The sequence below is a fragment of the Lampris incognitus genome, chromosome 13, assembly GCF_029633865.1.
Source record: "Lampris incognitus isolate fLamInc1 chromosome 13, fLamInc1.hap2, whole genome shotgun sequence".
Classification (NCBI taxonomy): Eukaryota; Metazoa; Chordata; class Actinopteri; order Lampriformes; family Lampridae; genus Lampris; species Lampris incognitus.
In genome coordinates, this window is record NC_079223.1 from 15635969 (window position 1) to 15663528 (window position 27560).

At 45.7% G+C, this 27560-nt stretch overlaps 1 protein-coding gene across 1 annotated transcript in view; it reads left to right on the forward strand.

Moving 5' to 3' along the window:
• The window catches only part of srbd1 (S1 RNA binding domain 1), a 162004-nt gene that overhangs the window by 18968 nt on the left and 115476 nt on the right, over positions 1-27560 (forward strand). Inside the window, exons 6-10 of the mRNA XM_056292050.1 lie at positions 5852-5969; positions 8182-8320; positions 8899-8995; positions 9406-9592; positions 21738-21841. Coding sequence (XP_056148025.1) covers positions 5852-5969; positions 8182-8320; positions 8899-8995; positions 9406-9592; positions 21738-21841 — 645 coding nt within the window. The remainder of the gene's footprint in view (positions 1-5851; positions 5970-8181; positions 8321-8898; positions 8996-9405; positions 9593-21737; positions 21842-27560) is intronic.

The following is a 27560-nucleotide window of genomic DNA, read 5'->3' on the forward strand; positions in this document are numbered from 1 at the left end:
TAACACCCTCAGTGATACCATAAAGGACGAGTTGGCATCCCGGGAAGAGCCTGATGGACTCGATTGGCTTATTGACCTAGCTATCAGGGTGGACAACCGCCTTAAGGAGCGTCGGAGGGAGAGAACGGCTAAGATATCCTCTGCTAACACCCTACCTTGTTCTTCTCCATTGTCTACCTCTGTCTCTCAGTCTCTTCCAGAGTCCAAGCCTATGCAGTTAGGCAGAGCCAAAGTCACCCCTGAGGAAAGGCAACGCCGGTTAAGCACCCGGAGCTGTCTGTATTGTGGTCAGACCGGCCATTTCCTCTCCACTTGTGCCTTACGCCCAGGGAAAAGGGGGGCCCAACAATAGTGGGAGAGATATTGTTGGGCCAGACCTCGGATCCCTCTGATTCCTCTCCCCCAAGAATTCCACTAGATGCCACCCTCTCTTGGCTGAATCAGACGCTCCCACTACCTGCTTTTGTTGACTCAGGGGCCGATGAGAGTTTTTTTTGGACCGTAATGTTGTGACCCAATTGGCACTGGAGACCATTCCACTGGAAAGACCTCTCACTGCCAGAGCCCTCAACGGACAACTCCTCGCCCGTGTAACCGAGAGAACAGAGCCAGTCAGCCTTCGTGTCTCTGGTAATCATCGGGAGATGATTAGTTTCCATGTCTTTGACTGCTCTGGTTCTCCTCTTGTCCTCGGTCATCCCCGGTTGGCTCTCCATAGCCCTCACATAGACTGGGCTGCTGGAAAGGTAATATCTTGGAGTTTATCCTGTCATGCTAACTGTCTTCGTTCTGCCCTTGCTCCTGCCTTGTCTGTTCCTTCACCTGTTTCCGAGCCACCAGACCTGTCTTCAGTACCTGCAGTTTATCACGACTTAGCTCCTGTGTTCAGCAAACATCAGGCCCTGTCGTTACCTCCGCACCAGCCCTATGACTGTGCCATCGACCTTCAGCCAGGAGCTCCCCTTCCCAGCAGCCGGTTGTACAATCTCTCTCGCCCAGAACAACAGGCTATGGAGACGTACATCCAGGACTCCCTGGCTGCAGGCATCATAAGGCCTTCATCCTCCCCGGTGGGCGCTGGATTCTTTTTTGTGAAAAAGAAAGATGGGACTTAAAGACCGTGCATTGATTTCCGGTGTATGAACAATATCACCATTAAGAATAAATATCCCCTGCCACTCATCACCTCTGCTTTCTCCCCTCTCCATGGAGCAACAGTGTTTTCCAAGCTTGACCTCCGGAATGCTTACCACCTTGTCCGCATCAGAGAGGGGGATGAGTGGAAGACAGCCTTCAAGACACCTCTGGGCCGTTTTGAATATCTGGTCATGCCATTCGGCCTTACTAACGCCCCCGCTGTCTTCCAGGCTTTGGTGAATGATGTGCTGAGAGACATGATCGGAAACTTCGTTTTTGTTTACTTAGATGATATTCTCATCTGCTCCCCCCCACCTCGACACTCACCAGCTGCAAGTTCGTCAGGTACTCCAACGGTTGTTGGAGAACAAACTGTATGCCAAAGCAGAAAAGTGCGAATTTCACTCTGCAACCATCTCTTTCCTAGGCTACATCATTTCAGAGGGCCACTTACAGATGGACCCGGCAAAGGTCACTGCCGTCACTGAGTGGCCAACCCCTACCAGCCTGAAGCAGCTGCAGCGATTTTTGGGATTTGCCAACTTTTATAGGTGTTTTAACCGCAACTACAGTTGCCTGGCAACACCCCTCATGGCTCTCACTTCCACCTCAACTCCGTTCCGTTGGACCCCTGAGGTGGAGACCGCATTCCAGGACTCAAACAGCGCTTCACTATGGCTCTTGTTCTGATTCAATCAGACCCGGAGGCTCAGTTCATCATTGAGGTGGATGCATCGGATACCGGGGTAGGTGCTGTACTCTCTCAACGCTCTACAACGAATCTTAAACTGCATCCCTGTGCCTTCTTTTCCCGTAAACTCTCACCAGCAGAGAGAAACTACGACATTGGCAACCGGGAACTTCTGGCAGTGAAACTGGCCCTGGAAGAGTGGCGCCACTGGCTGGAGGGTGCCAAACACCCCTTCGTTTGGACCGATCACAAAAATCTGGAGTATATCCAAACAGCCAAGAGGTTGAACTCCCGTCAAGCCATGTGGGCCCTGTTTTTTGGCAGGTTCAACTTTATTTTAACCTATCGTCCCGGCTCTAGGAACATCAAACCTGATGCCATCTCTCGTCAATTCACCGCGGAGACCAGCTCAGAACCAGATGCCATCCTGCCGTCTTCCTGCTTCATTGCTGCCGTTACCTGGGAAATTGAGTCCCGGGGCCGCCAGGCCCAACAACATCAGGCCAACCCAGGTAATGGTCCACCTAACCTCCTGTTTGTCCCGAACTCTGTCCGCTCTGAGGTTCTCCAGTGGGGGCACTCGACTAGACTTTCCTGTCAATCGGACACTTACCTTCCTCCGTCAACACTTCTGGTGGCCCACCATGGAGCGAGACACCAGGGATTTTGTCGCTGCCTGCTCGGTCTGCGCCCAAAACAAGACTTCTACCAGGTCAACCTCTGGGTTACTTCTTCCATTACCAGTGCCTAGCTGTCCCTGGTCCCACATAGCCTTGGACTTCGTTACTGGACTTCCTCCTTCCAGCGGTAATACAGTTATTCTCACAATCATTGACAGATTTTCCAAATCTGCTCATTTCATTCCCCTACCCAAACTCCCATCTTCCAGGGAGACTGCAGATCTCCTGGTTAATCAGGTGTTCCAGTTACATGGCATACCCTCTGATATATAGTGTCCGACCGAGGACCCCAGTTCATTTCACAGGTTTGGAAATCTTTCTGTTCTGCTCTTGGTGCCACCGTCAGTCTCTCATCTGGGTTTCATCCCCAGACTAATGGCCAGACCGAGCAGGCAAACCAGGAGCTGGAGGCGGCATTACGGTGTATGGTTTCTGCTAACCCATTCCACTGGAGTTCAGAGTTGCCATGGGTGGAGTATGCCCACAATTCCCTCACCAATGCCCCATCAGAAATGTCACCCTTTGAACGCTGCCTTGGCTATCAATCTCCATTATTCCCGGCCCAGGAAGAGGAGGTTACAGTTTCCTCTGTTCAAGACCACTTGCGCCGTTGCCTTCGCACCTGGAAAAGAGCCCGTGCAACTCTCCTAAGATCCTCCACCAGAGCCCAGACCCAGGCCAACCGTCGCCGTATTCCAGCCCCTATATACACCCCTGGCCAGAAGGTATGGCTCTCATCCCGGGACATTCCACTGAGAGTGGAGTCCTGTAAGCTTTCCCCACGATTTCTAGGACCATTTGAGATAGACCGTGTCATTAATCCCTCTGCAGTCCGGTTGAAACTCCCTGCTTCCCTTCGCATCCATCCCACCTTTCACGTCTCTCATATCAAACCTGTTCGCTCCAGTCCCCTATACCCTCCAGCAGCAGCTCCCCCTCCATCCCGGATTATTGATGACCATCCTGTTAACACTGTGCGGCGGCTGTTGGATTTGCGCAGAAGGGGTCGAGGATTGCAGTATCTGGTGGATTGGGAAGGATATGGCCCTGAGGAGCGCTGTTGGGTGCCCCGCCGCCACATCCTGGATGCTTCCCTCGTCCGAGAGTTTCACGCCCAGCACCCCGGCAGGCCTAGTCGGGCGCCAGGTGGCACCTGTGGGGGGGGGTACTGTTACATCTGTCCCTCCTTCCACAGCCTCCACCTCAACGGCTGCTTAACCTGAGCCACTCGCCGAGTATCAGTCTCTCTGTGTTTGTGTGCGAGTGGAGACAGGTGAGCAGAGCCTCACCAGCTGCAACCCATTCCTTAATCAAACCAACCTGCTATAAAAGACCAGCACTGCCACTTCCACCCTGCCAGATCGTAGCCTCTGATCCGTCAGTGTACTGCATCCAGCCCTTGCTCACTAAGTCTGTTTTTGTCAGTATTTTTGAACCCGCTGTTTGACTAACATCCTCCTTTTCACTGCAGTCATCCTGCTCTGCCTCCGGTCCCTGTTCTCCAGATTTTCACCTGCTCCAGATCGCTGCTCTGCCTGGCTCTCTCCACCACCCACGGTCTCTGCCCCCGGTGCTGTTTCCCCAGCCCAAGGAAGCCCAGCCCAATTCCCTCCACTGTGTGTTTTCGCCTTAGCTGGCCCCCTGTAATAAACTCCGAAGTCATTTGGAAGCAAGTTTTGTGTCTGCGCCTGAGTCCTTCCTGAGTGTCTCGTAACACAAACACGGCAAACAAAGTATAAGATATACACACATGAAGACCAAAGCTAAAATAATTTAAAAAAGAGCTGGAGTACAAAATGTTTAAAAGTATCTACAGACATTCAGTGGGTAGCCAGGTTCAGGTGGGCAACAGCTTGTGGAAAGAAGCTGTTTTTGAGCCTGGTAGTGTGGGCTCTGAGGCTCCTGTAGCGCCTCCCAGAGTGCAGGGGGGAGAACAGTCCATGGTTGGGGTGGGTGGGATCTCTGCTGATGCTCAGACCCCTTCGAAGGCAGCGTTTTTGATAAATGTCTTTTATGGCTGGGAGCTGGGTACCAGTGATATGCTGGGCCGCCTTGATGATTCGCTGCAGAGCTTTCTGCAGCGGATTTGGTAGGTTGTAACTGGAAAGTGGATTTCCATTGTCGTGTCACTGTTAGATTGACATACATGCACATTATTAAACATTTGCCATACTTTTATCAAATCTGTTCATGAAATGATGCAGAAGCTTACTTTGTGCTTTGTGCTAAACTCATTTTCCCCTTCCTTCACGCTGTAGCTCATGTTTTTTTTTTGGGGCGACATGTTTATTTGATTCTTATGAGTGCATAAGCCTACCTGTTGTGTGCCTGTTGAACTTAACTGAAAGGTTAAGTCAGTGGCTGTGGATGAGCTCTTTGAACTGTTTACAGTAAAGAATGTGAGGAAACGGGGTGTCCGGGTGGTGTAGCGGTCTATTTCATTGCCTACCAACACAGGGATCTCTGGTTTGATTCCCCGTGTTACCTCTGGCTTGGTTGGGTGTCTCTATAGACACAATTGGCCGTATTTGCAGGAGGGAAGCCGGATATGGGTATGTGTCCTGGTCTCTGCACTAGTGCCTCCTCTGGTCGGTCGGGGTGCCTGTTCAGGGGGTAGGGGGAACTGGGGGGAATAGCGTGATCCTCCCACATGCTACGTCTCCCTGGTGAAACTCCTCACTGTCGGGTGAAAAGAAGCTGCTGGCGGCTCCACATGTATCAGGAGAGACTTGGTAGTCTGTAAACTCTCCCTGGATCGGCAGTGGGGGTGAAGCAGCAACCGAGACGGCTTGGAAGAATGGGGTAATTGGCCGGATACAGTTGGGGAGAACCTCATTTCTACATTATGGAAATGGGTCTATAAATGGTGTCAAAAACAAGCTAATCTGGACTCTGACAATGAATCTGACTGCTAGCCAATGAAAAGAGTGCATTTTTGGCCCATCACTTCATCTTCCTAAGTGCGGTTTTCACTTTGGTACTTCACCCCATAATCAATTGTTGACCCCTTGGTCCATCAGCCTGTCATTTTTGTGTTTGTATGTGTGCTTATCATATTTTTGCTTATCTGAAGAATACATTCAGATTTTCAGAAAGTCACAGACTTATTGCAATTAGGATGCTTGGTTGCAGATAGCGTTTGTGTGTTTGTGTTAGTATACATGTTTGTCTTATGTTCTTATCATTTCTCTTTATGTACATGTGTTTTATAATTATGCAATTGTCTAGAGAATTGAAATGTATTATTTGCATGTGTGTGTGTGTGTGTGTGTGTGTGTGTGTGTGTGTGTGTGTGTGTGTGTGTGTGTGTGTGTGTGCATGCGTGCGTGCATCCTGTTTGTAGCGCCCTGTCCAAGAAGACCCAGTCGGTGATCCAGACGCTGAAGAAGGATGGCATTCTGACGGCTGAGCTGGAACACAACCTGAGGAGCTGCCGATCTGCTGATGAACTAGACCACTTGGTTAGACACACATTCACTGCCATGGCTGCACCTGTCATTTTCATGTGCTACCTGAAAATCAATTGATTTCAGTACTTAGTCTTGAAATCTGTGCACACTCTGTATTTTCCTGCTTTCTTGCATCTTCTGCCTCATGTGCAGTATTGCTAGATTGCACCCAGACTACATAGAAATGTGTCACAGTTTGAACCTGACCACTTCATCTGGTTTTGAAGATCAGTTTTGTTAAAATCTTTGTGCATCCAGGCCTGTTAGTCAGTGCACCCTGGTGCAATCAGCTAGTATGAATAGTGTGAAAGAGACAAGGACTGGACAGTGGAGGCTCTAGCCTCAGACACATGTATAACTTCTGGTCTACACTTGCACAGAAAACTAGAGGACTGCAGTCAGTAGTGTGCAGATCTCTGCCAGGCGTACGTATCTCCCCTTCTCCGTACATGCACACATGGACAGAAAAACTAGTTTTTCTCCTACTATTATAAGACTTTTGCGCAGTGCCCAAGTCGATTGAACAGGAAAAAAAAGGGGGAGGGGTGTTTACTATGCAGCGCTCAAGCTAAAAAAATCTACCTAATAAAATCATTTTGCCTTTCCGTCTGGATGCATAGCCTCCTAGGCAGACCCTGGAACGAACGCGACCAAATCTAATATGAAATGACAGAGATCAGGCTATCATCATTTAAAAGCCTTTGTTAAAAGACGTTAAATCTGTTTCACCATCGCTGTTTTCATGATATAAAAGTAATGAGAGCGAATGGCTGCTCTGCTGATTTGACTTTCATTCACTCTAAAGCAATAAAGCAACGGTAAGAAAAGACTTCAAAGGTGTTTAACCGTCATGGTTTCATGATATAAATTAAATGAAGGTGAATGGCTGCTCTGTTAATTGACTTTCATTCATTTTTGGGGGAGGGGGGGATTTTCCCCCGTTTTTCTCCCCAGTTGTACCCGGTCAGTTACCCACTCTTCTGAGCCGTCCCAGTTGCTGCTCCACCCCCTCTGCTGATCCGGGGAGGGCTGCAGACTACCACATGCCTCCTCCGATACATGTGGAGTCGCCAGCTGCTTCTTTTCACCTGACAGCGAGAAGTTTCTCCAGGGGGATGTAGCGTATGGGAGGATCACCCCCCCCCCCCAAACAGGCACCCTGACCGAACAGAAGAGGTGTTAGTGCAGCGACCAGAACACATACATCTGGCTTCCCACCCGCAGACATGGCCAATTGTGTCTGTAGGGGCGCTCGACCAAGCTGGAGGTAACACAGGGATTTGAACCGGAGGATCCCCGTGTTGGTAGGCAGTGGAATATCACTTTCACATCAGAAAGGAGTTTGAAAGTTTGATGGATTATGAGTGGGTTTTTTTCTGCACTGATTGATAGGACCGATTTTATTTAAGGTTTTGTTAATCAATTCAATTTTATTGTCATTACAAACAATGTGCAGGCACATGTTAACATGTTTAGCAAAGAACAATTTGTTGCTAAAAATGTTTAGCAACAAATGCAAATCAATGGTGCCGATAACGACGGGCGCGGCAAAACATCGGTACACAAAAGAGCCACTCATATCTATGGCTTTGTTAGCGACGGGCTTTGGTAAACATCGGGACACAAAGAGCCATGGACATCTATAGCTCTGACAACGACTCCCAAGAGGATAAATTCTGAGTCTCATCACCAGCCAGTCAGACTAGCTTCGTCTAGTCAGAAAGGCACGAACTGAGGAAGCCTCTTGGATGAGGGGCGAAACGTCTTCACGGGTATATACCAAGTCCAGTTGCACTTGATTCAACTCCTTTGGATAACCATGACCTGGATGAATGAGAACATTCACAGACAAGTCTATGGTAAAGACCAGGGGGGACTGGGTCAGTGCTGTTTGGGCTTCTGCTCAAAATCAAGCAAAAATCAGAATTGGCTTGGGCTGCTCATCTTTTACATTCCATCCTCCAGACCTTTGCTACTGGCAGACTTGTACATATATTGCTTGTCTTCATTTTGCTCTTGCCGTATTTCACCAGTATGTAGTAATATGGATTATAGTTCTGGAATACATTTTCAAATGCATTTTTATATAACAATGGAAAGGTTGCCAGTCCAGGGACAAAAAAAAGAAAAGCAAATTAAGAATGCTACAAGGTATTTGTGTGACCTTGGCCTTGGGACTTGTGCACTCAGTCCGATGTCTTATTCTCTGTCGCTCTCTCTGCAGAATGCTCCATATAAGAAGGGCAGTAAAGTGAGTAAGGCACACAGGGCCAAACAGCTGGGCCTTGAAGGAGCTGCCTCACTCCTACTGGAAAAGCCACACACCTTGGATTTAAAGGGATGGGTTAAACCTGGCTCTGAGGGTAAGAAACATGAATGGAAACACACACACACACATATAGAGACACACACATATCTACATACTCTCTCTATATATATAGAGTATGTAATGTAGCATCAAACCTTGTTCTGGCTTGTAAAGTTAATATTTGTGTGCCTTTACCTAACTGGACTTTACTGGATCTATTGAGTTTTTCTCCAGTCAATTTGAATCCTTTATTCAGTTGCTCAGATTTAGGAAAAACACCATTAATTCAAATTCATTATGAGTTGATTATAAACAATGTTAAGCTTTAGTTTAATTACATTATCAATTCTATTTTTTTTTTCAGCTGGAATTTTTACCAGGTCTGAATTAAGCTGCAAAGTGACATGCGTGTGCGCGCCCACACACACAGACACACAGATTTTGTTTCGATAAATACGGAATAAACATTAAGCATTTTGAAGCACATGCAGCATATACAAAATATAATGTGTGATAGTTTTTTCTGTTGTACCCTCTGATGCTTTTGAAGAGCCAGAAAAATGCAGCAAAGGTCCCGTGTTCTAAATTGTGTGTGTGTGTGTGTGTGTGTGTGTGTGTGTGTGTCTGTGTCAGGTCTGTCATCAGTGGAGGAAGTAGCTACAGGTGTGGAGCATATCTTGGCTGATATGATAGCCAAAGACCCAGACACCATCACCTATGTGAGAACCTTGTAAGAGTACACCCGAAAAAATTTAACTTCTCTTTTTATTTTTATTGATTTTGATAAAACAGCCAGCGTAGGTGAAGAACATTATTTAATGTTTCACATACTACATTTCTTAAACAGTTCTCTCTGTTCCTCTCACTCTCCTCTTTTTATAAGATTCAGAATCACTTTAATTTTTCCAGTTACAAATCATACACAGGTGACATTTGACCTGATTAACTGCTGATGGTCCATACAAGAGCGTGAAACGCAACACAATTTCATGTTCACCATCTTTGCTTAATGCATTTATAACATTTTCCATTCCTCTTTTTGACCCCCTTGCCTGTCTTTATATACCACCCTCTGCCTGTGCCTTCTTTGTTACTCTTTCTTTTTGCTTTCTTCCTGTCTCTTGTTCTTTTCGGTCGCAGGTGTGAGAACCGGAACGTGACGATTCAGTCCTCCGTGTCCAAATCAGCCCTTAAAGAAAAGGAACAGGAGAAGAACGTCCCCGGTGAAGCCAAACCAAGAGGTCCGCAGAACAAATCCAAAGACATTGAAAAATTCCACCTTTACTTCGACTTCAGTTCCAGCGTTCAGCGAATCCAACCCCATCAGGTAGACAAACTAGATCAGCTCTTCTATGTATTTAACAGGTGGTGTATTTTGGTCTGTCAGTCCAGCCATTTAGCTGTCTGTCCATCCATCCATCCATCCTTTATTCTATAACTTCCAGTGCAGGGAAATTAAATTATGTACCAATACAGTAAATATAACAGTCATAGGAGTTACTGAGTTCAGTTGCAGTTTTGTGCTACCAGCCATTGACAACATCACTAGAGGAGTTGGGGTTGGAGTGCCTTGTTCAAGGACACTTCACAAGCAGTCATTGAAGTCAAAAATTCTTGCCCCGTCCCTGATTTTCCCTGCTCATGTGGCATTAGTGTCGTGAGTGGGGAGACCTATGATGGCATATCACTGTCAAAATCCATGAGTGCAAATGAGATCCACGCACGTGGCTCCTCTACATCTGCACGTGTGATGTTACTTTTGCGAGCATTTTCACAGCACTCGTGTGCAGAATATCTCTGCTCATGCAAGCTATGTTGTAACCTGCAAGGACAAACTCATGCTTAGGGCGGGCGCAGAATCTGAAGGAGTGTGTGGCTGTTATCCCCGAACACACAATTGCTATCATTGCTCTTTGCAAAACTGTCAACTGCTCGCTCGCGAGTGGTTTTTCTTGGCAGTAAGTAGGCGGACCCAGTCACCATTGTATCCCAAATGTAATAGGTTTCAGTCCTCGTCTTTTATGATCAGCCGTTTGTCTTTGGATGTGAGTCGTGCATGCGTGAGTGGGTCCGCCAGCTTGGATAGCTAGGTAAGGCAACGCCACTTGGACAAACCACTTATAATAATAATAATGATATTAATAATAATAATAATAATAAAAAACTTCATTTATAGAGCACCTTTCAAAACACTAACAAAGTGCTTTACTGTAAAAACAGAACATATTAAAACACAAAAAGATTAAAACAAACTGAAGCCATTAACACATTATAAAACACAAAGAGAGCAAAACAAACTTAAATGCCATAAAATAAAAATGAATTCATCGAAAAGCACTTTTAAAAAAGTGGGTCTTTAAAAGTGATTTAAAAGACGAGGGAGTTTGCAACCCTGATCTCCTCAAGCAGGTCATACACACACACACACACACACACACACACACACACACACACACACACACACACACACACACACACACACACACATATAGTATATATATATATACACTCACTGGCCACTTTATTAGGTACACCTTGCTAGTACTGGGTTGGACCCCCTTTTGCCTTCAGAACTGCCTTAATCCTTCGTGGCATAGATTCAACAAGGTACTGGAAACATTCCTCAGAGAGTTTGGTCCATATTGACATGATAGCATCACGCAGTTGCTGCAGATTTGTCGGCTGCACATCCATGATGCGAATCTCCCGGTCCACCACATCCCAAAGGTGCTCTATTGGATTGAGATCTGGTGACTGTGGAGGCCATTTGAGTACAATGAACTCATTGTCATGTTCAAGAAACAAGTCTGAGATGATTCGAGCTTTATGACATGGCGCATTATCCTGCTGGAAGTAGCCATCAGAAGATGGGAACACTGTGGTCATAAAGGGATGGACATGGTCAGCAACAATACTCAGGTAGGCTGTGGCGTTGACACGATGCTCAATTGGTACTAAGGGGCCCAAAGTGTGCCAAGAAAATATCCCCCACACCATTACACCACCACCACCAGCCTGAACCGTTGATACAAGGCAGGATGGATCCATGCTTTCATGTTGTTGACGCCAAATTCTGACCCTACCATCCGAATGTCGCAGCAGAAATTGAGACTCATCAGACCAGGCAACGTTTTTCCAATCTTCTATTGTCCAATTTTGGTGAGCCTGTGCGAATTGTAGCCTCAGTTTCCTGTTCTTAGCTGACAGGAGTGGCACCCGGTGTGGTCTTCTGCTGCTGTAGCCCATCTGCCTCAAGGTTCGACGTGTTGTGCGTTCAGAGATGCTCTTCTGCATACCTCGGTTGTAATGAGTGGTTATTTGAGTTACTGTTGCCTTTCTATCAGCTCGAACCAGTCTGGCCATTCTCCTCTGACCTCTGGCATCAACAAGGCATTTTCGCCCACAGAACTGCCGCTCACTGGATATTTTCTCTTTTTCGGACCATTCTCTGTAAACCCTAGAGATGGTTGTGCGTGAAAATCCCAGTAGATCAGCAGTTTCTGAAATACTCAGACCAGCCCGTCTGGCACTAACAACCATGCCACGTTCAAAGTCACTTAAATCACCTTTCTTCCCCATTCTGATGCTCGGTTTGAACTGCAGCAGATCGTCTTGACCATGTCTACATGCCTACATGCATTGAGTTGCTGCCATGTGACTGGCTGATTAGAAATTTGCGTTAACGAGCAGTTGGACAGGTGTGCCTAATAAAGTGGCCGGTGAGTGTATATATATACTATATAAATGTTGTTTGAGTTGCGCGTGTGCCGCCTCTACATCTGTGTGCGTGGATCTCGTTTGTGTTCGTGGATTTTGGCAGTGACATGCCGTCACAGAGAAACCCTTTTAATGGAAGAACCCAGTTTGAAAAATCAGTGTTGGCGAGGCGGGCTGCCAAAATTGGCCAAAAATGACGTTCGATTATAATCAAACGTCATTTTTAGAAGGAATGATTATTCCTTCTAATAAAAAAAAAACAAGATTTGAACTCATTCGAATATATTTTTGCACATTATGTCCATAAGATGGCAAACCAATACAATGAGAGATGTAACTACTTGTATAGGTATATTTATTTCAGCGTAAACATGCCTTTTAAAAGGTCTGCATACCTATGCATTACAAAATAAACAAATAAAATGATGTCCTGTAAAACATCATTTAAAGACCATAGACCTCTCTCTCTCTCTCTCTCTCTCTCTCTCTCTCTCTCTCTCTCTCTCTCTCTCTCTCTCTCTGCGCCGTGGTTTATACTTGGAGAGAGAAATGTGAACACGCAGTCTCTCGGCGTGAGATGAATGATTCATAGTTGATGTGTTATTCAATAGCCTTATTTTTATACAGATTAGGTAATATTCATACTGGTTTCTCCAAAGGTTTCTCCGCTTGTCCAGATCAGTGATTATATTATCTTCATTTCTGTCAGCGCAGCTGATTCTGGTTCGTCTGCTGTTTGCTTGCTCGGCTGAGAGACCAGAATGTGTTTGAAAGGCAGTACAGTCGATGCTGTTGGATATTTGTCAGTCGACAATGCCCTCAGGTTACTAGTGGTGGAATGGTAAGCTAACTGTAGCTTACATAGCTTGCATATGACTTTATCTCAAGGTTCCACAATTTTTCTGTTTTCTGACCAAAAACCGAAATATTCCCAAACGGGGCTTTTTAGATTGAGTGAAAATCACTTTCTCTGCGGCCAAGTTGGCTTGTGAACTCTCTGCCGTCTTTACCACATGGCTGTTGTGGAATTATTCTCTCATTTCAGCTTTTTTTTTTTCTCCCCCCACAATTGTATCCAGCCGATTACCCCACTCTTCCGAGCCGTCCCAGTTGCTGCTCCACCCCCTCTGCCGATCCAGGGAGGGCTGCTGCAGACTACCACATGCCTCCTCCGATACATGTGGAGTCGCCAGCCGCTTCTTTCCACCTGACTTTGAGGAGTTTGGCTAGGAGGATGTAGCTAGCGTGTGGGAGGATCACGCTATTCCCCCTAATTCCCCCTCCCCCCCAAACAGGCACCCCGACCAACCAGAGGAGGCGCTAGTTAAGTGACCAGGACACATATCTACATCCGGCTTCCCACCCGCAGACACGGCCAATTGTGTCTGTATAGGGATGTCCGACCAAGCTGGAGGTAACACAGGGATGCCATCCAGTGAGCCATGTGTTGGTAGGATACGGAATAGACCGCTACGCTACCCGGATGCCTCTTCGCTAATTTCAGCTTGACCTAAATTTCATTTCCAAATTGACTTGACCAATAAAAGTGATGTTGTGTGACTCCTGTCTGTCATGCAGCGTATTCAGTGCAGCTTCCAAGGCCCTCGCGAGAATTAACTGGGCAGACAGCCACGGTGGTGCTGCTTTTGTTTTTTCACAAACGACTATTTTCACAATCGAAAGTCTGTTTTTATTTTTTTTTACAATTAGGTTATATATTAGAATTTGGAATATTCATTGGGAGCCCTGTTGGCGAGCTTGTGCTATGACGTCCAAATGAAGGGGACCAAGCAAATACTAATCTTTCCTAACTCCTTCACTATGCTGAAGATATTTAACTTGTCTCATTTGTTGCTTGATTTTGTTTCACTCTCCATTTGTTAGATTCAATGGTTTTTCAAGTTTATTACACAAACACACACACAGGCACACCATTTGTCTGTCTCTTATGTGCCACTACTGAATGCTACCAATGTCAGTCATGGTTAGCCTTGTCTACATCCCCTTAATTCCCCCTCCTGCCCCCTTATGTCCCTCCTCCATTCCCCCCCTCTGTCCCTCCAGTGACTGGTGTGTTAGTAAGAGTTGGTCCCAGGCCTCATGTGTCACCATGGCTTCTGTCAGTGGCTGCCCCTCTGCCACCCGGCACTCTGGCATGCATGCCGCTGTGCCCCACAGTCACTCTTACGCACACACACACACCCACAAACACGCACACAAAACCCCATACCCCCCCCTTTTCTCTTCATAACATATGTCATTGGATTAGGAGGCTTTGATTGACAGGCGCTCTCCCGCCCTGACAGCAATTGCTGCCAGGCCTGCAGACGTACGGAGGGAAGGAGGAGAGGGAATGGGGGAGAGAGGGTAGGGAGAGTATAAACGGTGAGCACAAATGAGCCATGGATGTCAGTCGCTCATCCCCAGTGCTCCACCCTGAAAACTCGCCCACCCACTCTCTGCTTGATCTAGCTCTGTCTCTAAGCCTCAGCCCTCCAATTCACTCTCCATTCACCCCACCCTTCACCCCTCACCCTGCTGCCCTGTGTTTGAGGCTGTTAATTCGGTGACGTGCTGTTGTCACAGAGTGTTAATCCGGCGGCCACCGTGACTCTGTTAGCTGTCAGATTCCGGCTAAAATGAACCTTTTCTAGCCGTCACATGTGTGGGTTGGGGGGCGCAGGTTGGAGATGTGTTTTGACAGGAGGCATGTGTGTGAGCATACACACGCCTGCATACAATCACACTGCTTTAGCACATTTTGTTAAGCCCCGGCTCTGGTGGGTATGTTAAAAGGGCAGAATGAAAGGCTGTGTCTAGAGGGGACTGTTGTTTTGTTTGTTGTGTTGTACTAAGATCATAAAAAACAAAACAAGTAAAGATGCCCTCTAGTATCTTATCAACATTTAAAATCAGGTATTTTAAAAGCAATCTGTGGATTACAATTAGGACCAAAAATAAGGATTATTTTCATTATCCATTAATCTATTGGTTATTTTTTTTAATTTAGCTGATTTATCAAGAAATCTACAAAATGTCCAAAATAACGATAATGCCCAATTGACAAATCGGAGTTTTCAGAGCCCAAAGTGTCACAGGTTAGAAAACCCCTCAAAGTATAAATTTTATAATGATATAAACTGGAGAAAGACAATCAGTTTATGGAGCTGTATTTTTATCTTGATAAATGACTGAAAGGATTAGTTGATTACTAAAACGATAGTACATATTTTTGTTAATCGACTAACAATTAATAGACTAATCGTGTTAGCACTAATTACAATTAATAGTAAACACCATAAAAAACAATACTGTTTAGTCAACTTTTTTTTTTTAATTTGAGTTTGGATTTTTATATAGAAGTGTAATGAGTGTATAGTATATACTGTGAGACTTATTGGATCACACACTCGACTAAAGCAGCCAGGCTAATTATTTAAAACACATTTATGCTGGAATGCAGAATGTAATAATGAATAGTCATGTAAAGCATTTACAGCTTTATATAACTGTTACCATCACAAATATTAACAAAGCATTTATGTGATTATTAAGTCATATTCATTCTGTTCCTAAAAAAAAAAACAGCTACAAGAAAAAAGATATATGCTCCAGTTGACCTGAATGCCATTTGTAATGATGTTGCGTGATTTCATATCAAAAGGTATATTTATATCTTGTATCAAAACGTAAAACCCAGCGTTGTATTTATATCTTCTGTTTTGTCTTGAACATCTCAAAGCCCAAGTTGATTGACAGCAGTTTGAGATGCCATGCTCAGATTTAATCCCATCAGATTTGAATCAAGCCTGTATTAGAAAGGACTGTTTTTACCTCATAGCTACGAGGGCCGAGCGTGCTGTTAGAATCTGCCATTGCTGATTTGCGTGAATGTTCATAAGGCTCTTTTTTAATCCGACTCGCGTTATCAAACTGCAGCAAAGCACTTTGGTTGAAGGCTCCCCCTGAGAGAAGCAAGGTTAAACGGAACGGTTTAATCAATTAAAGACGCTTTGATGGACTGGTGGTGAAAGACAAGCATGTGTGCTGTCACTTAAACACACACACACACACACACATACACACACAGTTATGTGTCAGTACAATTTTTTCTTTTTTCATGCTAAACCAGAGATTTTTGTCTTGAAAGCAGCTGATGAAATATAATCTACATTTGTGGTGCACAGCACGGTGGCGCAGTGGTTAGCGCGGTCGCCTCACAGCAAGAAGGTCCTGGGTTCGAACTCCGGGGTTGTCCAACCTTGGGGGTCGTCCCGGGTCGTCCTCTGTGTGGAGTTTGCATGTTCTCCCCGTGTCTGCGTGGGTTTCCTCCAGGGGCTCCGGTTTCCTCCCACAGTCCAAAGACATGTAGGTCAGGTGAATCGGCCATACTAAATTATCCCTAGGTGTGTGTGTGTGTATGTGTGTGTGTTGGCCCTGTGATGGACTGGCGGCCTGTCTGGGGTGTCTCCCCGCCTGTCACCCAATGACTGCTGGGATAGGCTCCAGCATCCCGCGACCCGAATTCGGATACGCGGCTTGGATAATAGATGGATGGATTCGGGGGTGCAGTTCGTTCCTCGATCATTAATCATTCACTTCAATTTATTGGTTCGCATTAGTTGATAAACAGTTTTGATTTATTTTTAATTTTTCATCTTCATAAATTATAGTGTTTCTTTTTACTTAATTGGAAATCATATCGGTACTTTTCATTTTTCTTTGCTTTCATTTTGGAATCGGGATTGTTTACAGTTTCTGTATCCCTCCTAAATCTGTTAACATTAACAACAAATGAGACATTTAAATACATGTCATTTGTTAAGTAAATGTTTGTATTATCATTTTCCATTCTGTTCTAGTCTTTTTTAATATAGTCTACTGTATTGTGCATACTGAAGTTTCCGTTCAAAATGTTACGCTGTGTAGTTCAAAAGTAAAATGTTGTACCGGACACATTTTAAAATAAAGCTAAATTATTGCTGGACGAAATGTTTTTCTGTAACACAGTCAGAGCAAGTTTATTATTTCTCCACAATGGCAGTTGGGATATCTTCGCCCCCATGTTGTGTGTGTTTGTTTTTCGAACGCGAGGGAGGCAAAATGTGAGAGAAGAAACAGGAGGCGCTCTCTCTGAGCAGCTCCTCTGTTTTTGCAGGGATCAGTCTGTCATGCTGGAGCACGATTCCCCGCGTTGACCGCTCCTCATTGATATTTGGAAAGTCAATATTGACCTTGAACCGTTCCTCAAAAAGAATAACATGTACCAAATGTGGCTCACATTCCTCATGTTTTTCCAATTATAATTTCATTGTTTATGAAGAACATAATATGATGAATATTTCTTTTCCTTTACCAATTGCGCCAATACTACTAAACCTAAACTTTTATTTTATTAGTCTTAAGATAAGGCTGGATGGTCCGATATGCAGTTGAGGATTTTTGGTTGCCAAGCACTTGTAAAATATCCAGCCTGTTAATAAATGCTATCTTCACTGATGGAAGATTAAAAAAAAAAACAGAAAACATAATTCTAAACTTGTCTGTGTTCCCGCAATCAAAACATTGTTGGCTAGTCTGAGAAAGTCCTTCAGGACATGTAAATGGGACGTGGAATTGGACGTGTCAGGGGGACGCAGCCCATAGTCAGGTCATACAGCAAAGCAAGCGCCAGTAGTGGTATATATGTATGTAGCTGTGAAACTGAGGCCGTGTCTGTGCCTGTGTCTGTCTCGTGTCTGCTTGATATGTCGGATACATAGATGTGTTGATGACAGTGTTCCTCTAGAGAAAGGGCGAGAGAGAGAAGAAGACAGCTAGGGAGAGGGAGTTCTCTGGCTGGCCGCCCTTCCTTGGGGGCTGGTGGAAGGGGTGGAGGGAGTGAGGAGAGGCAGGCTGTCTGGTCTCCTCAGGTTTTGGCCAGCACAGGGCTACCTGTCACTCTTGGCCCATTCAAAACAACACACATGCGCACACTCACACACACACACACCTCTCTCTCTCTCTCTCTCTCTCTCTCTCTCTCTCTCTCTCTCTTGCAAACACACACAGACACAAAACACTCACACAGACACAAAATTCTCTCTCACACACACAGACACACATGCACACCTTCCTCTCTGTCTCACATCATCTATCCTTTCAGATCACACTCTGTCTCCCACCACTGACCCAGCCCCAGCTGAAACTGAGAGATGCAAAGACCAACTTGGAGATATGTACCGCCACCAAGAACAGCAGCCGGCCGCTGAGAACAAAACAAAGCGATGGACTTAGACTAAACCGCTGCTGGTTAAAGTCAGTGTCAAACATTGGCAATGCTTCATAATCTTGTTGGGTTTTAGTTTTAATTTTGCCTATATCGAGGTCATGGCTCGGCTACTGAACAAAAATAAATTTGCTTAGTGTTTATAGAGATAGGTATCAAATGTTTAAACTGGAAAAAAACAAAAACGTTTACTGTCATTTTTGCAGACAGGTTCATCTACACCAGGCTACAATATTTGGAGGTGTAGCATAAGTGTTTGAAAGGTTGATACATGGGATTAAATCAGGCAAGTCCAGCATGGATTATTTTGTGTGTTAATGGGATGAAAATAGAGGGCAAGTAATAATAATAATAATAATAATAAATCAGACTTATGTAGTATAGTTTGGGATATTTGTTTCTAAAATTGGCCTGTTAGAATTGCCTGAAATTGATACCAATAAGTGAAGGCCTTGAGACTTATGGCAATACAGTCTTAAGTTTTTTTTTTGTCTTTACTGTGCTCTTGTGACTCATGAGAACCAATCTGGTGCCATTCCAGGAGAACAGCTGTTTATTTTTCTTGTGAGAGTGTTTGGACTCTCTCACTCTGAAAAACCTCAGCCAAGGTTTCTCAGTCATTTTTGTTTTGATAGAAGAGCCTAAAAAGGTCTCAAAATGGCCCGTTTCTATTCGGCATGCAATAGCTGCAGAAATAACAGAACAAAGTGTGCAAAAATTCCTTGACCATATCCTCAGAGAAACAAAGGACCGACGTCTGGAGAGGTTCTTAAATGTGACTGCATGGCTCGAAGATTTCCACAGCGGCCTTGCAGAACAGCCAAAGAGTCATTCTGCTGATATTCAGATGAGCACAATTTCAGTTTGTTGTAGTGTTAGATAGATTATGGAATTATTCTTAAAACACATAATATTTAAGGACCTACCTTTAGCGCCATTGCCCATTACAAGTTTGAAAAAAGCCCAGTTTATATTTTAGTTTCCCTCCTGATGGCAAATAAGAAATGATACGAAGTCAGCTTTACCAGTGTTTCTCTTTGTTCAACATTATACACCAGTCTGTACTATCATTTCCTTAATCAGTGGACCCACAGGATGTAGACTCTGTAAAATTGATCCTTTATTTATTTATTTATTTATTTATTTATTTTAATTTTTTTTCAATTCTCCCCAATTGTATCTGGCCAATTACCCCACTCTTTTTGAGCCATTGCGGTCGCTGCTCCAACCCCTCTCTGCTGATCTGGAGGACGCCCCGACTGACCATAGGAGGCGCTAGTGCAGCGACCAGGACAAATACCCACATCCGACTTCCCCCCCGCAGACACAGCCAGTTGTGTCTGTAGGGATGCCCGACCAAGCCGGAGGTAACACAGGGATTCGACCCGGCGATCCCGTGTTGGTAGGCAACGGAATAGACCGCTGCGCTACCCAGATGCACAAATTGATTCTTTATAAACTTTGCTCCCTGACTCTAAATTCAGCCCGAGAACCTGTCTAATCCACATTACACATTCGTCTCTCTGTCCTCTCTCCTATCTGTGACTCTCTACTGCACTGTGTATTAAGAGAGTGGCTCTATAACTTCCTCATTCTGACAGTTTGACCCCTGAGAACAGTGATTTCTACCTTTAAAACGGATTTTTCTTTACAGGTTTACCTTCTCTCATGTGCTTTCTGACTTAATCAGATAGGCCAAAAAGTGAAAATGTTGCTCCCTTTCTTTGTCAGACTTTGTCCCTTTGACGGCACAGGAAACTTCAGCACTTTGATGAAGATTGTTTGAGAAATCTCGCAGTCTATGCAGCAGCCCGGGGCACGAACATGCCAAAAGAGGAGAAATCTAATTTTCATCATAATTCAAGCAAGCTCGCTGCATTAATTCTTGCCCCCGTCATGCCATTAGCTATATAATTATATATATAGTTTGTTTGTCTTGTTTTTTATGTGTTAAGTATTTGTGCAGTGTCTGGTGTGCAGGCACTCACACACACACACACGCACAAGTGCATTGCATGCTGCTGAGTGGTAGTGTTATTGCATGACACACATGTGCCTGTGTTCTATGCGTGTGTGGGGTGCGGGGATGGAGGGGTGGGGATGCTGAGGGAGTTTTAGGGGGGGTGGATAGAGGGTTGGTGGTAGCCCTTGCGGTGTCAGCGGTGATGGTGGCACAGTGGTGGCATTTGTCAGCTCGCTTCTTCCGCTTGAGCTCCAGATTGACGTCTTGTTTCTTGGCCTTGTTCTGTGGCGGGCTAAAGGTTCCCCACCGAAAAGGTCAGACACTTACTACTGTTTGCTTAACAGCATGTAACAGCTCCTCTGAGGGCGAACCGGCACACAGCACAACAGGCCAGGCCACAGGATATAGGCTGATGCTAGTCACTTACGTATTGGTGTGTGTGTGTGTGTGTGTGTGTGTGTGTGCACGTGCATGCATGCATGTTTGGAGCAGGTTGTGGTTATGTATGTGGAAAGTTGAGATATTGTGTTGGCACTTGCATGTGGAGATTTGTGTTTTTGTGTATGCGAGATGATGAGATGCTATGGCGCACACAAGTGTATACGTTTGGGCGACCTAAGCTTAAAACTGTGTCAAATGATAGTGGTTATTTTAACAGAGAATCATAAAAAAAGAAATCGAAAAAGTCAGTTTTACTTGTATAATTCCACATTTATAAGGGATAAAACATGAAGCCCATTAAGAATATTTTATATTTCAACTAGGGTTTAGTTTTTTGCTTCGCTGTTAAGATAGCTGTACTGTAGAATGGATAAAACAAACCCTGTGATGGATAAAATAATAATAATAATAATAATAATAATAATTAATAATAAAAAAGCATTTACATGACATCAGTAACCAAGGATTTTTGCAAAAAGAAAGAAAAAAATAACGTAACAAAATGACATACAAAAACAACTTTATTTCAAATGTATAGCTGGTATCTGAAAATTGTCTATATGTGTAGAATAACTTTTTTTTTCATTTTTATTCTGTTATATTGTAAGTGGTTTGGATAATGGATGGATGGATGTTTTAAGCGGTGTACTGTTGTGTACTGGTATGTGAAAACTTAATTGATAAATAAAACTGATTATAAATGACAAAAAACAACATTATCAGTTTGTATAGTATGTTTTGTTGGTGGGGAATACAAGCCCTGTTTGTTTCACCTGTGTTGATGGAAACTGATCAGTCCACAAACAGTAATATCAAACATAAATGTACACAAAGTCTCAAAAACTGTTGTCACTCATCAACGGGATGATACATTTCAGATAGATAACATTGGTAAATGCTAAATGATATTAAGTGTCCACACCATGGGAATCTGAAGTTTACCGGATCCTTAAAGGTTTTTCTAACATGTGTATGGCCCATGTGCATGTTAACTGAGACGTCGTGCAAGTGTGGGCTGTCCTTACAGGTTATCACTGGGTTGCATTTACCAGGGAGAATGTGTGTGTCTTTGTGTGTGTGCAGATACTGGCCATTAACCGAGGGGAGAGTCTGAAGATTCTGACAGTGAAGGTGAACCTCCCAGACAGTGTGAGGAGTGACTTCACGAAGTGGTGCATCAACAGCAGGTCAGACACACAAATGTACCAACACCCCTACGCACACACCGGCTTGCAGGGGGAGGCGCACACACATTCGCTTAGTATCTGTATCTCTGTCCGCTGACCCATGTGTGAAGGAGTTGAGACAGCCAGCAGTTTCATATGAAATCACAAGGATGGAATTGTAAAGTGTGTGTGTGTGTGTGTGTTTTCTGAGCGTGTTACATTCTACTCTATCTAAACTCAGGCAGATGTGCGATTACCCAGCAATGATTCCAACATAAGCCTAAAACTCATGCACACATCACCGGGGTTGTAATTGTATGCAAAAGTCGCGGTTCGGTGCGTACCTCGGTTTTGAAGTCATGGTTATGTACATTTTCGGTACAGTGGAAAAAAAAGACATTCAAAATATGAAATGTCTTCATTTATTCTTAATTTTTCTTGTAAACATATAAACTTGTACAAACTTGTAAACAGTGGCAAGCCTGCCACAATTTCCTGAACATATAAAGAATGCACATAAAGGCACATACCTTTCTTTCTTACAAAAACATACCTACGTCTAGGTATTATTTAAAAAGAGAGGGAACGTCGTACTGGGGCTCAATCACTTTCAACATGTGTTTAAAAGCTGTATTATCTACAACAGAGTATGGTCACAGATCTGATACAATAAAAACAACCTACGGTGTTTGTTATTGCTTTTGCCTGGTCTGAATCAGAAGGGAGAGGTTGATTAAATGCCATGGGGAGCAGTGTTTGCACTCCACTCTGTTTTTTTTCTGTGATATTCACATTTGGGTGGCGCTGTCTCAAATGAGTAATCATGTTCAACGTACTGCCAGCAACATACCTGATTTCAGTTGAATGATACCAACATGTTGCCTTCGTCTTATCCACTTGTCTTTGCCCATTGCTTCTGTAGTTTACTGGAAACCCGAAGTGTTCCCAAACAGGAGACCTGAAGGATACGGGAGGGTCCTCAAGCTCTGGCTTTGCGGTCGCTATACTTATGAGGCTGCGTCACTGAACATGTGCTAATTCATTTGCTAATCACATATTAACATTTCGGTTGACTGATCATCAGAGCATAAAAAAGTTATGCACGGACGTCCGGGTAGCGTAGCGGTCTATTCCGTTGCCTACCAACACGGGGATCGCTGGTTCGAATCACCGTGTTACCTCTGGCTTCGTCGGGCGTCCCTACAGACACAATTGGCTGTGTCTGCGGGTGGGAAACCGGTTGTGGATGCGTGTCCTGGTCGCTGCACTAGCACCTCCTTTGGTCGGTCGGGGCGCCTGTTCGGGGGGGAAGGGGGGAATAGCATGATCCTCCCATGCACTAGGTCCCCGTGGCGAAACTCCTCACTGTCAGGTGAAAAGAAGCGGCTGGAGACTCCACGTGTATCAGAAGAGGCATGTAGTAGTCTGCAACGCCCCCCCCCCCCAGCTCAGTAGAGGGGGTGGAGCAGTGACTGGGACGGCTCAGAAGAGTGGGGCAATTGGCCGGATACAACTGGGGAGAAAAAGGGGGGGGGGGGAAGCCAAAAAAAAAAAAACAGTTGTGCACATAAAAGCTAGACTTTAGTCACTTGGATCTCAATGAGCACCGAGCGTTCTGTACTGAACTGTATGGTACAAATATGTGTACTGTTACACCCCTACACATCACACATATTTGTGTGATGCTTGAAGAAACTCACAAAAAAACATGCAAAAATATTTTTGGTGCCATTATTCAAATATATATATAGGTCTTTTAAAGCATGATAATTTTAATGTAATTATTTAATGAATGAATGAATAATTTAATGATAACGATAATTTGAATCTAATATTTTAAATAGAATATCCTCTAAAAGACTTTGCCGTAAAAAATCAAGCTGATATGTGTTGAAATAAATCAGTTTTGTACGAAGGATGGACCAGCCTGCAGGTGTTGATTTTTCAGATAAAAACAATTTATTCAGAATGCCCCCCCCCCAAAAAAAGAACCATAAACAATTTCATTAGGTCTATCACATAGGGTCGTCTGCAGATAATCAGTGGGGGGAAAAAACCTTCACATTACACAAAACACTGGCCATCCTTCATTTTCCTGGAGTGAAAAACAGACAAACGTGGTTTGCTGTCTTCCAAAACCTTTTATACCTTGTCACCTGCTGTCTGTGGCCAGTCAGGGATGGTCTCTGGAATTAGCGCCACTTTGACCCAGGTGGCATTAATCTCCCCTCATGCTAATCAAATTTACCCTCTCATGAGACATAATCACAACATACATATTGTTAGGGATGTTGATAAACAAGTAAGCATTCCCTTCTTTGGAATTGACTAAATTGCAGCAAAAAGAATTTACCCACAGCGGCACGGTGGCGCAGTGGTTAGCGCAGTCGCCTCACAGCAAGAAGGTCCTGGGTTCGAGCCCTGGGGTAGTCCAACCTTGGGTCGTCCCGGGTCGTCTTGTGTGGAGTTTGCATGTTCTCCCCGTGTCTGAGTGGGTTTCCTCCGGGGGCTCCAGTTTCCTCCCACAGTCCAAAGACATGTAGGTCAGGTGAATCGGCCATACTAAATTATCCCTAGGTATGAGTGTGTGTGTGTGTGTATGTGTGTGTGTGGGTGGGCCCTGTGTGATAGTCTGGCGGCCTGTCCAGAGTGTCTCCCCTGTGACAACCCCGGGGTCAGCCCAGCTTCAGCACCACGGCCAGCGACCCAGCACACCCCAGAAACGCACCTGGCCCCAATCGCCAGAGGGAGACTGAGCGACACACCTGGCCCCAATCGGAGGCTGATGAGCCCCAAGATAAAAGGGAGCCAGAGACAGCCGCCCGGGGGGGAGAGAGAAAGCTATAGTTGTGTTGGCTGCCCAGCATAGGAGCCAACGAAGACGGGAGCCAGCCGGCTCAGACGAGGAGCAGTACTCCTGTTGAACATTTTCTCTTTTTGGTTTGAATAAATGCCCACAGCGGGCTCAACTTGCCGACGGTCTCTGTTTCATTGTTGGGTCGGGTGCTAAGTTCCCCCTTGGTTGTCACAGTTGGTGGAGAATGCGGGCAGAGTGAAACCACTACCAGAGCACCCGATTCAGTGAAACAGACTGTGAACAACCGAAGCATGGAGGCAGCAATACAGTTGCTGATCCAAGCCCAAGCCAGGCAGGCTGAGGGCATGGCCACTCTCAAGCAGATAATGGCCGCCGTCACCGGCCTCCCCTCGACCAGTTGGGCTTGGATGCCCAGTGTCCCCGAGACACCGTGTGTGAGTTCCGCTAGCCCCGCAGCTGCTACGCCACCCATGAGGGCCGCTAGCCCCGCGGCTGCTACACTGCCTGTGAGTTCCGCTAGCCCCGCGACTGCTACGCCGCCTGTGAGTTCCGCTAGCCCCGCGACTGCTACGCCGCCTGTGAGTTCCGCTAGCCCCGCGGCTGCCACGCCGCCTTCGAGCCCCGCGGCTGCCACGCCCCCTTCGAGCCCCGCGGCTGGCAGGCCGCCTTCGAGTCCCGCGACTGGCAGGCCGCCTTTGAGTCCCGCGGCTGGCAGGCCGCCTTCAAGTCCAGCTTGCCCTGCGGCCATCCCGCCGCCTCTGAAGCCTGGGCGCCCTCCCGATCGGTCCCAGCCCTCGGGTCCCCCGCCGGAGATGTTCTGCCTCCAGCGTCCTGGTCGCCCGCCCGACCGTTCCCAGCCCTCGGGCCACCCGGCTTAGATCCCTGACCTGGGCTTCCTTCGTGGGAGGGGGAGTTGTGACAACCCCGGGGTCAGCCCAGCTTCAGCACCATGGCCAGCGACCCAGCACACCCCAGAAACGCACCTGGCCCCAATCGCGAGAGGGAGACTAAGCGACACACCTGGCCCCAATCGGAGGCTGATGAGCCCCAGGATAAAAGGGAGCCAGAGACAGCCGCCCGGGGGGGAGAGAGAAAGCTATAGTTGTGTTGGCTGCCCAGCGTCCCCGAGACGCCGTGTGTGAGTTCCGCTAGCCCCGCAGCTGCTACGCCACCCAACGAAGACGGGATCCAGCCGGCTCAGACGAGGAGCAGTACTCCTGTTGAACGTTTTATCTTTTTGGTTTGAATAAATGCCCACAGTGGGCTCAACTTGCCGACGGTCTCTGTTTCGTTGTTGGGTCGGGTGCTAAGTTCCCCCGTGGTTGTCACACCCTGCCTGCCGCCCAGTGACTGCTGGGATAGGCTCCACTATCCCTGCGACCCTGAGAGCAGGATAAGCGGTTCGGAAAACTGGTGGATGGACATTTTAAAGGGGATGTGCACTCCTTCTTCTCAAAGGGTCAGGCACATCCCCCTACAAAAAACTTGTGTGAGTAGAAAGACCACACACAAGTGAACAAGCATTTCTGAAACATCACAAGTTCATGGCTTATATAAATAAATATAAATATTGATCAGATGAGTGAGAGGAATGTGCACCTTCCTTTCAGCCTGCCTACCAACATTGACTCAAGAAAATTACATATTGGGAAAGGAGAAAGTAGGCTCCATTATATTTCTCAACCCCTCTCCATTTGGTTCACACATCTTGGGTAACCTTGACAAATATTCAGCAATAAGATTTTTCTTACCTGGACAATGCTCAATGGCGAACTGGTATGGCTGGCGGACTAGACACCACTGCAGGATCTGGGCACTCTGATATTGCATTGAGTCCATCCACTTCAGGGCTCAGTAGTCAGTCTACAGCTGGAATTCCCTTCCCAGGAGGTCGTAGCACAGGAAATCAATTGCCCACTTAATGGCCAGAGCCTCTTTCTCGACAGTAGAATACTTCTGCCACCTGATAAAAGGGTTTCTACTCAGGAACAAGATGGGCCTCTATTGGCCTGGTTCTTCTTGCACCAGCACTGTCCCCAGTCCAACACCTGATGCATCCACTTGAACCAGAAACTTCTTCGTAAAGTCTGGACTCTGTAACACAGGAGCCTGACAGATGAAAATTTTCAAGGCCTTAAAAGCCTGCTCACACTCCTGACTATTTCAGTCTGGATGCACTGAATTTTTTTGGTGAGGTCAGTTAATGGCCCTGCTAATGTAGCACAATGAACGATGAATCTTTTATACCACCCAATTAGTCCCTGGAATGACCTCAGGTGCTTCTTGGTTTCAGGTTTTGGGATCATCTCCATGGTCTTCACCTTCTTCACCTGTGGTTTGGTTTCCCTAGGACAACTTTGAGTTGCTGAAGGTGGTCCTCCCAATTCTCACTGTAAATCCTGACATCATCAAGATACGCAGCTGCAAATCCAGAACAGTCTTGGAGAACTATGTCCATTAATCTCTGAAAAGTTGCAGGTGCTTCATGCAGCCCAAAAGGAAAACAGTGTAATGGAACAAACCTAACCCTGGAATCTTAAAGGCAGTGTATTCCTTACAAGCAGGGTCAAGAGGTACTTGCCAGTAGCCTTTATGGAGGTATGTACTTCGCCTTGCCTGACCTCTCCAGCAACCCATCAACACGGCATTGGATATGAATCAAAACATGAGATGCTGTTGAGCTTCCTCATGTTTGAGCAGAACCGTAGCTGAGGAGAGTCTTTCTTGGGCACCAAGACAATTGGATTAGACTACTCACTTTTAGATGATTCAATGACTCCCATCTCTAGCATTGCTTGTACCTCTTGCTTCAGTGGTTCCACCAGCCTCTCTGGAGTCCTATAGTGTCGCAAGCATACAGGTTTATTTTATTTGAGCACAATTTTATGGCTGATGATATCAGTTCTCCCAGGTCTCTCTTGA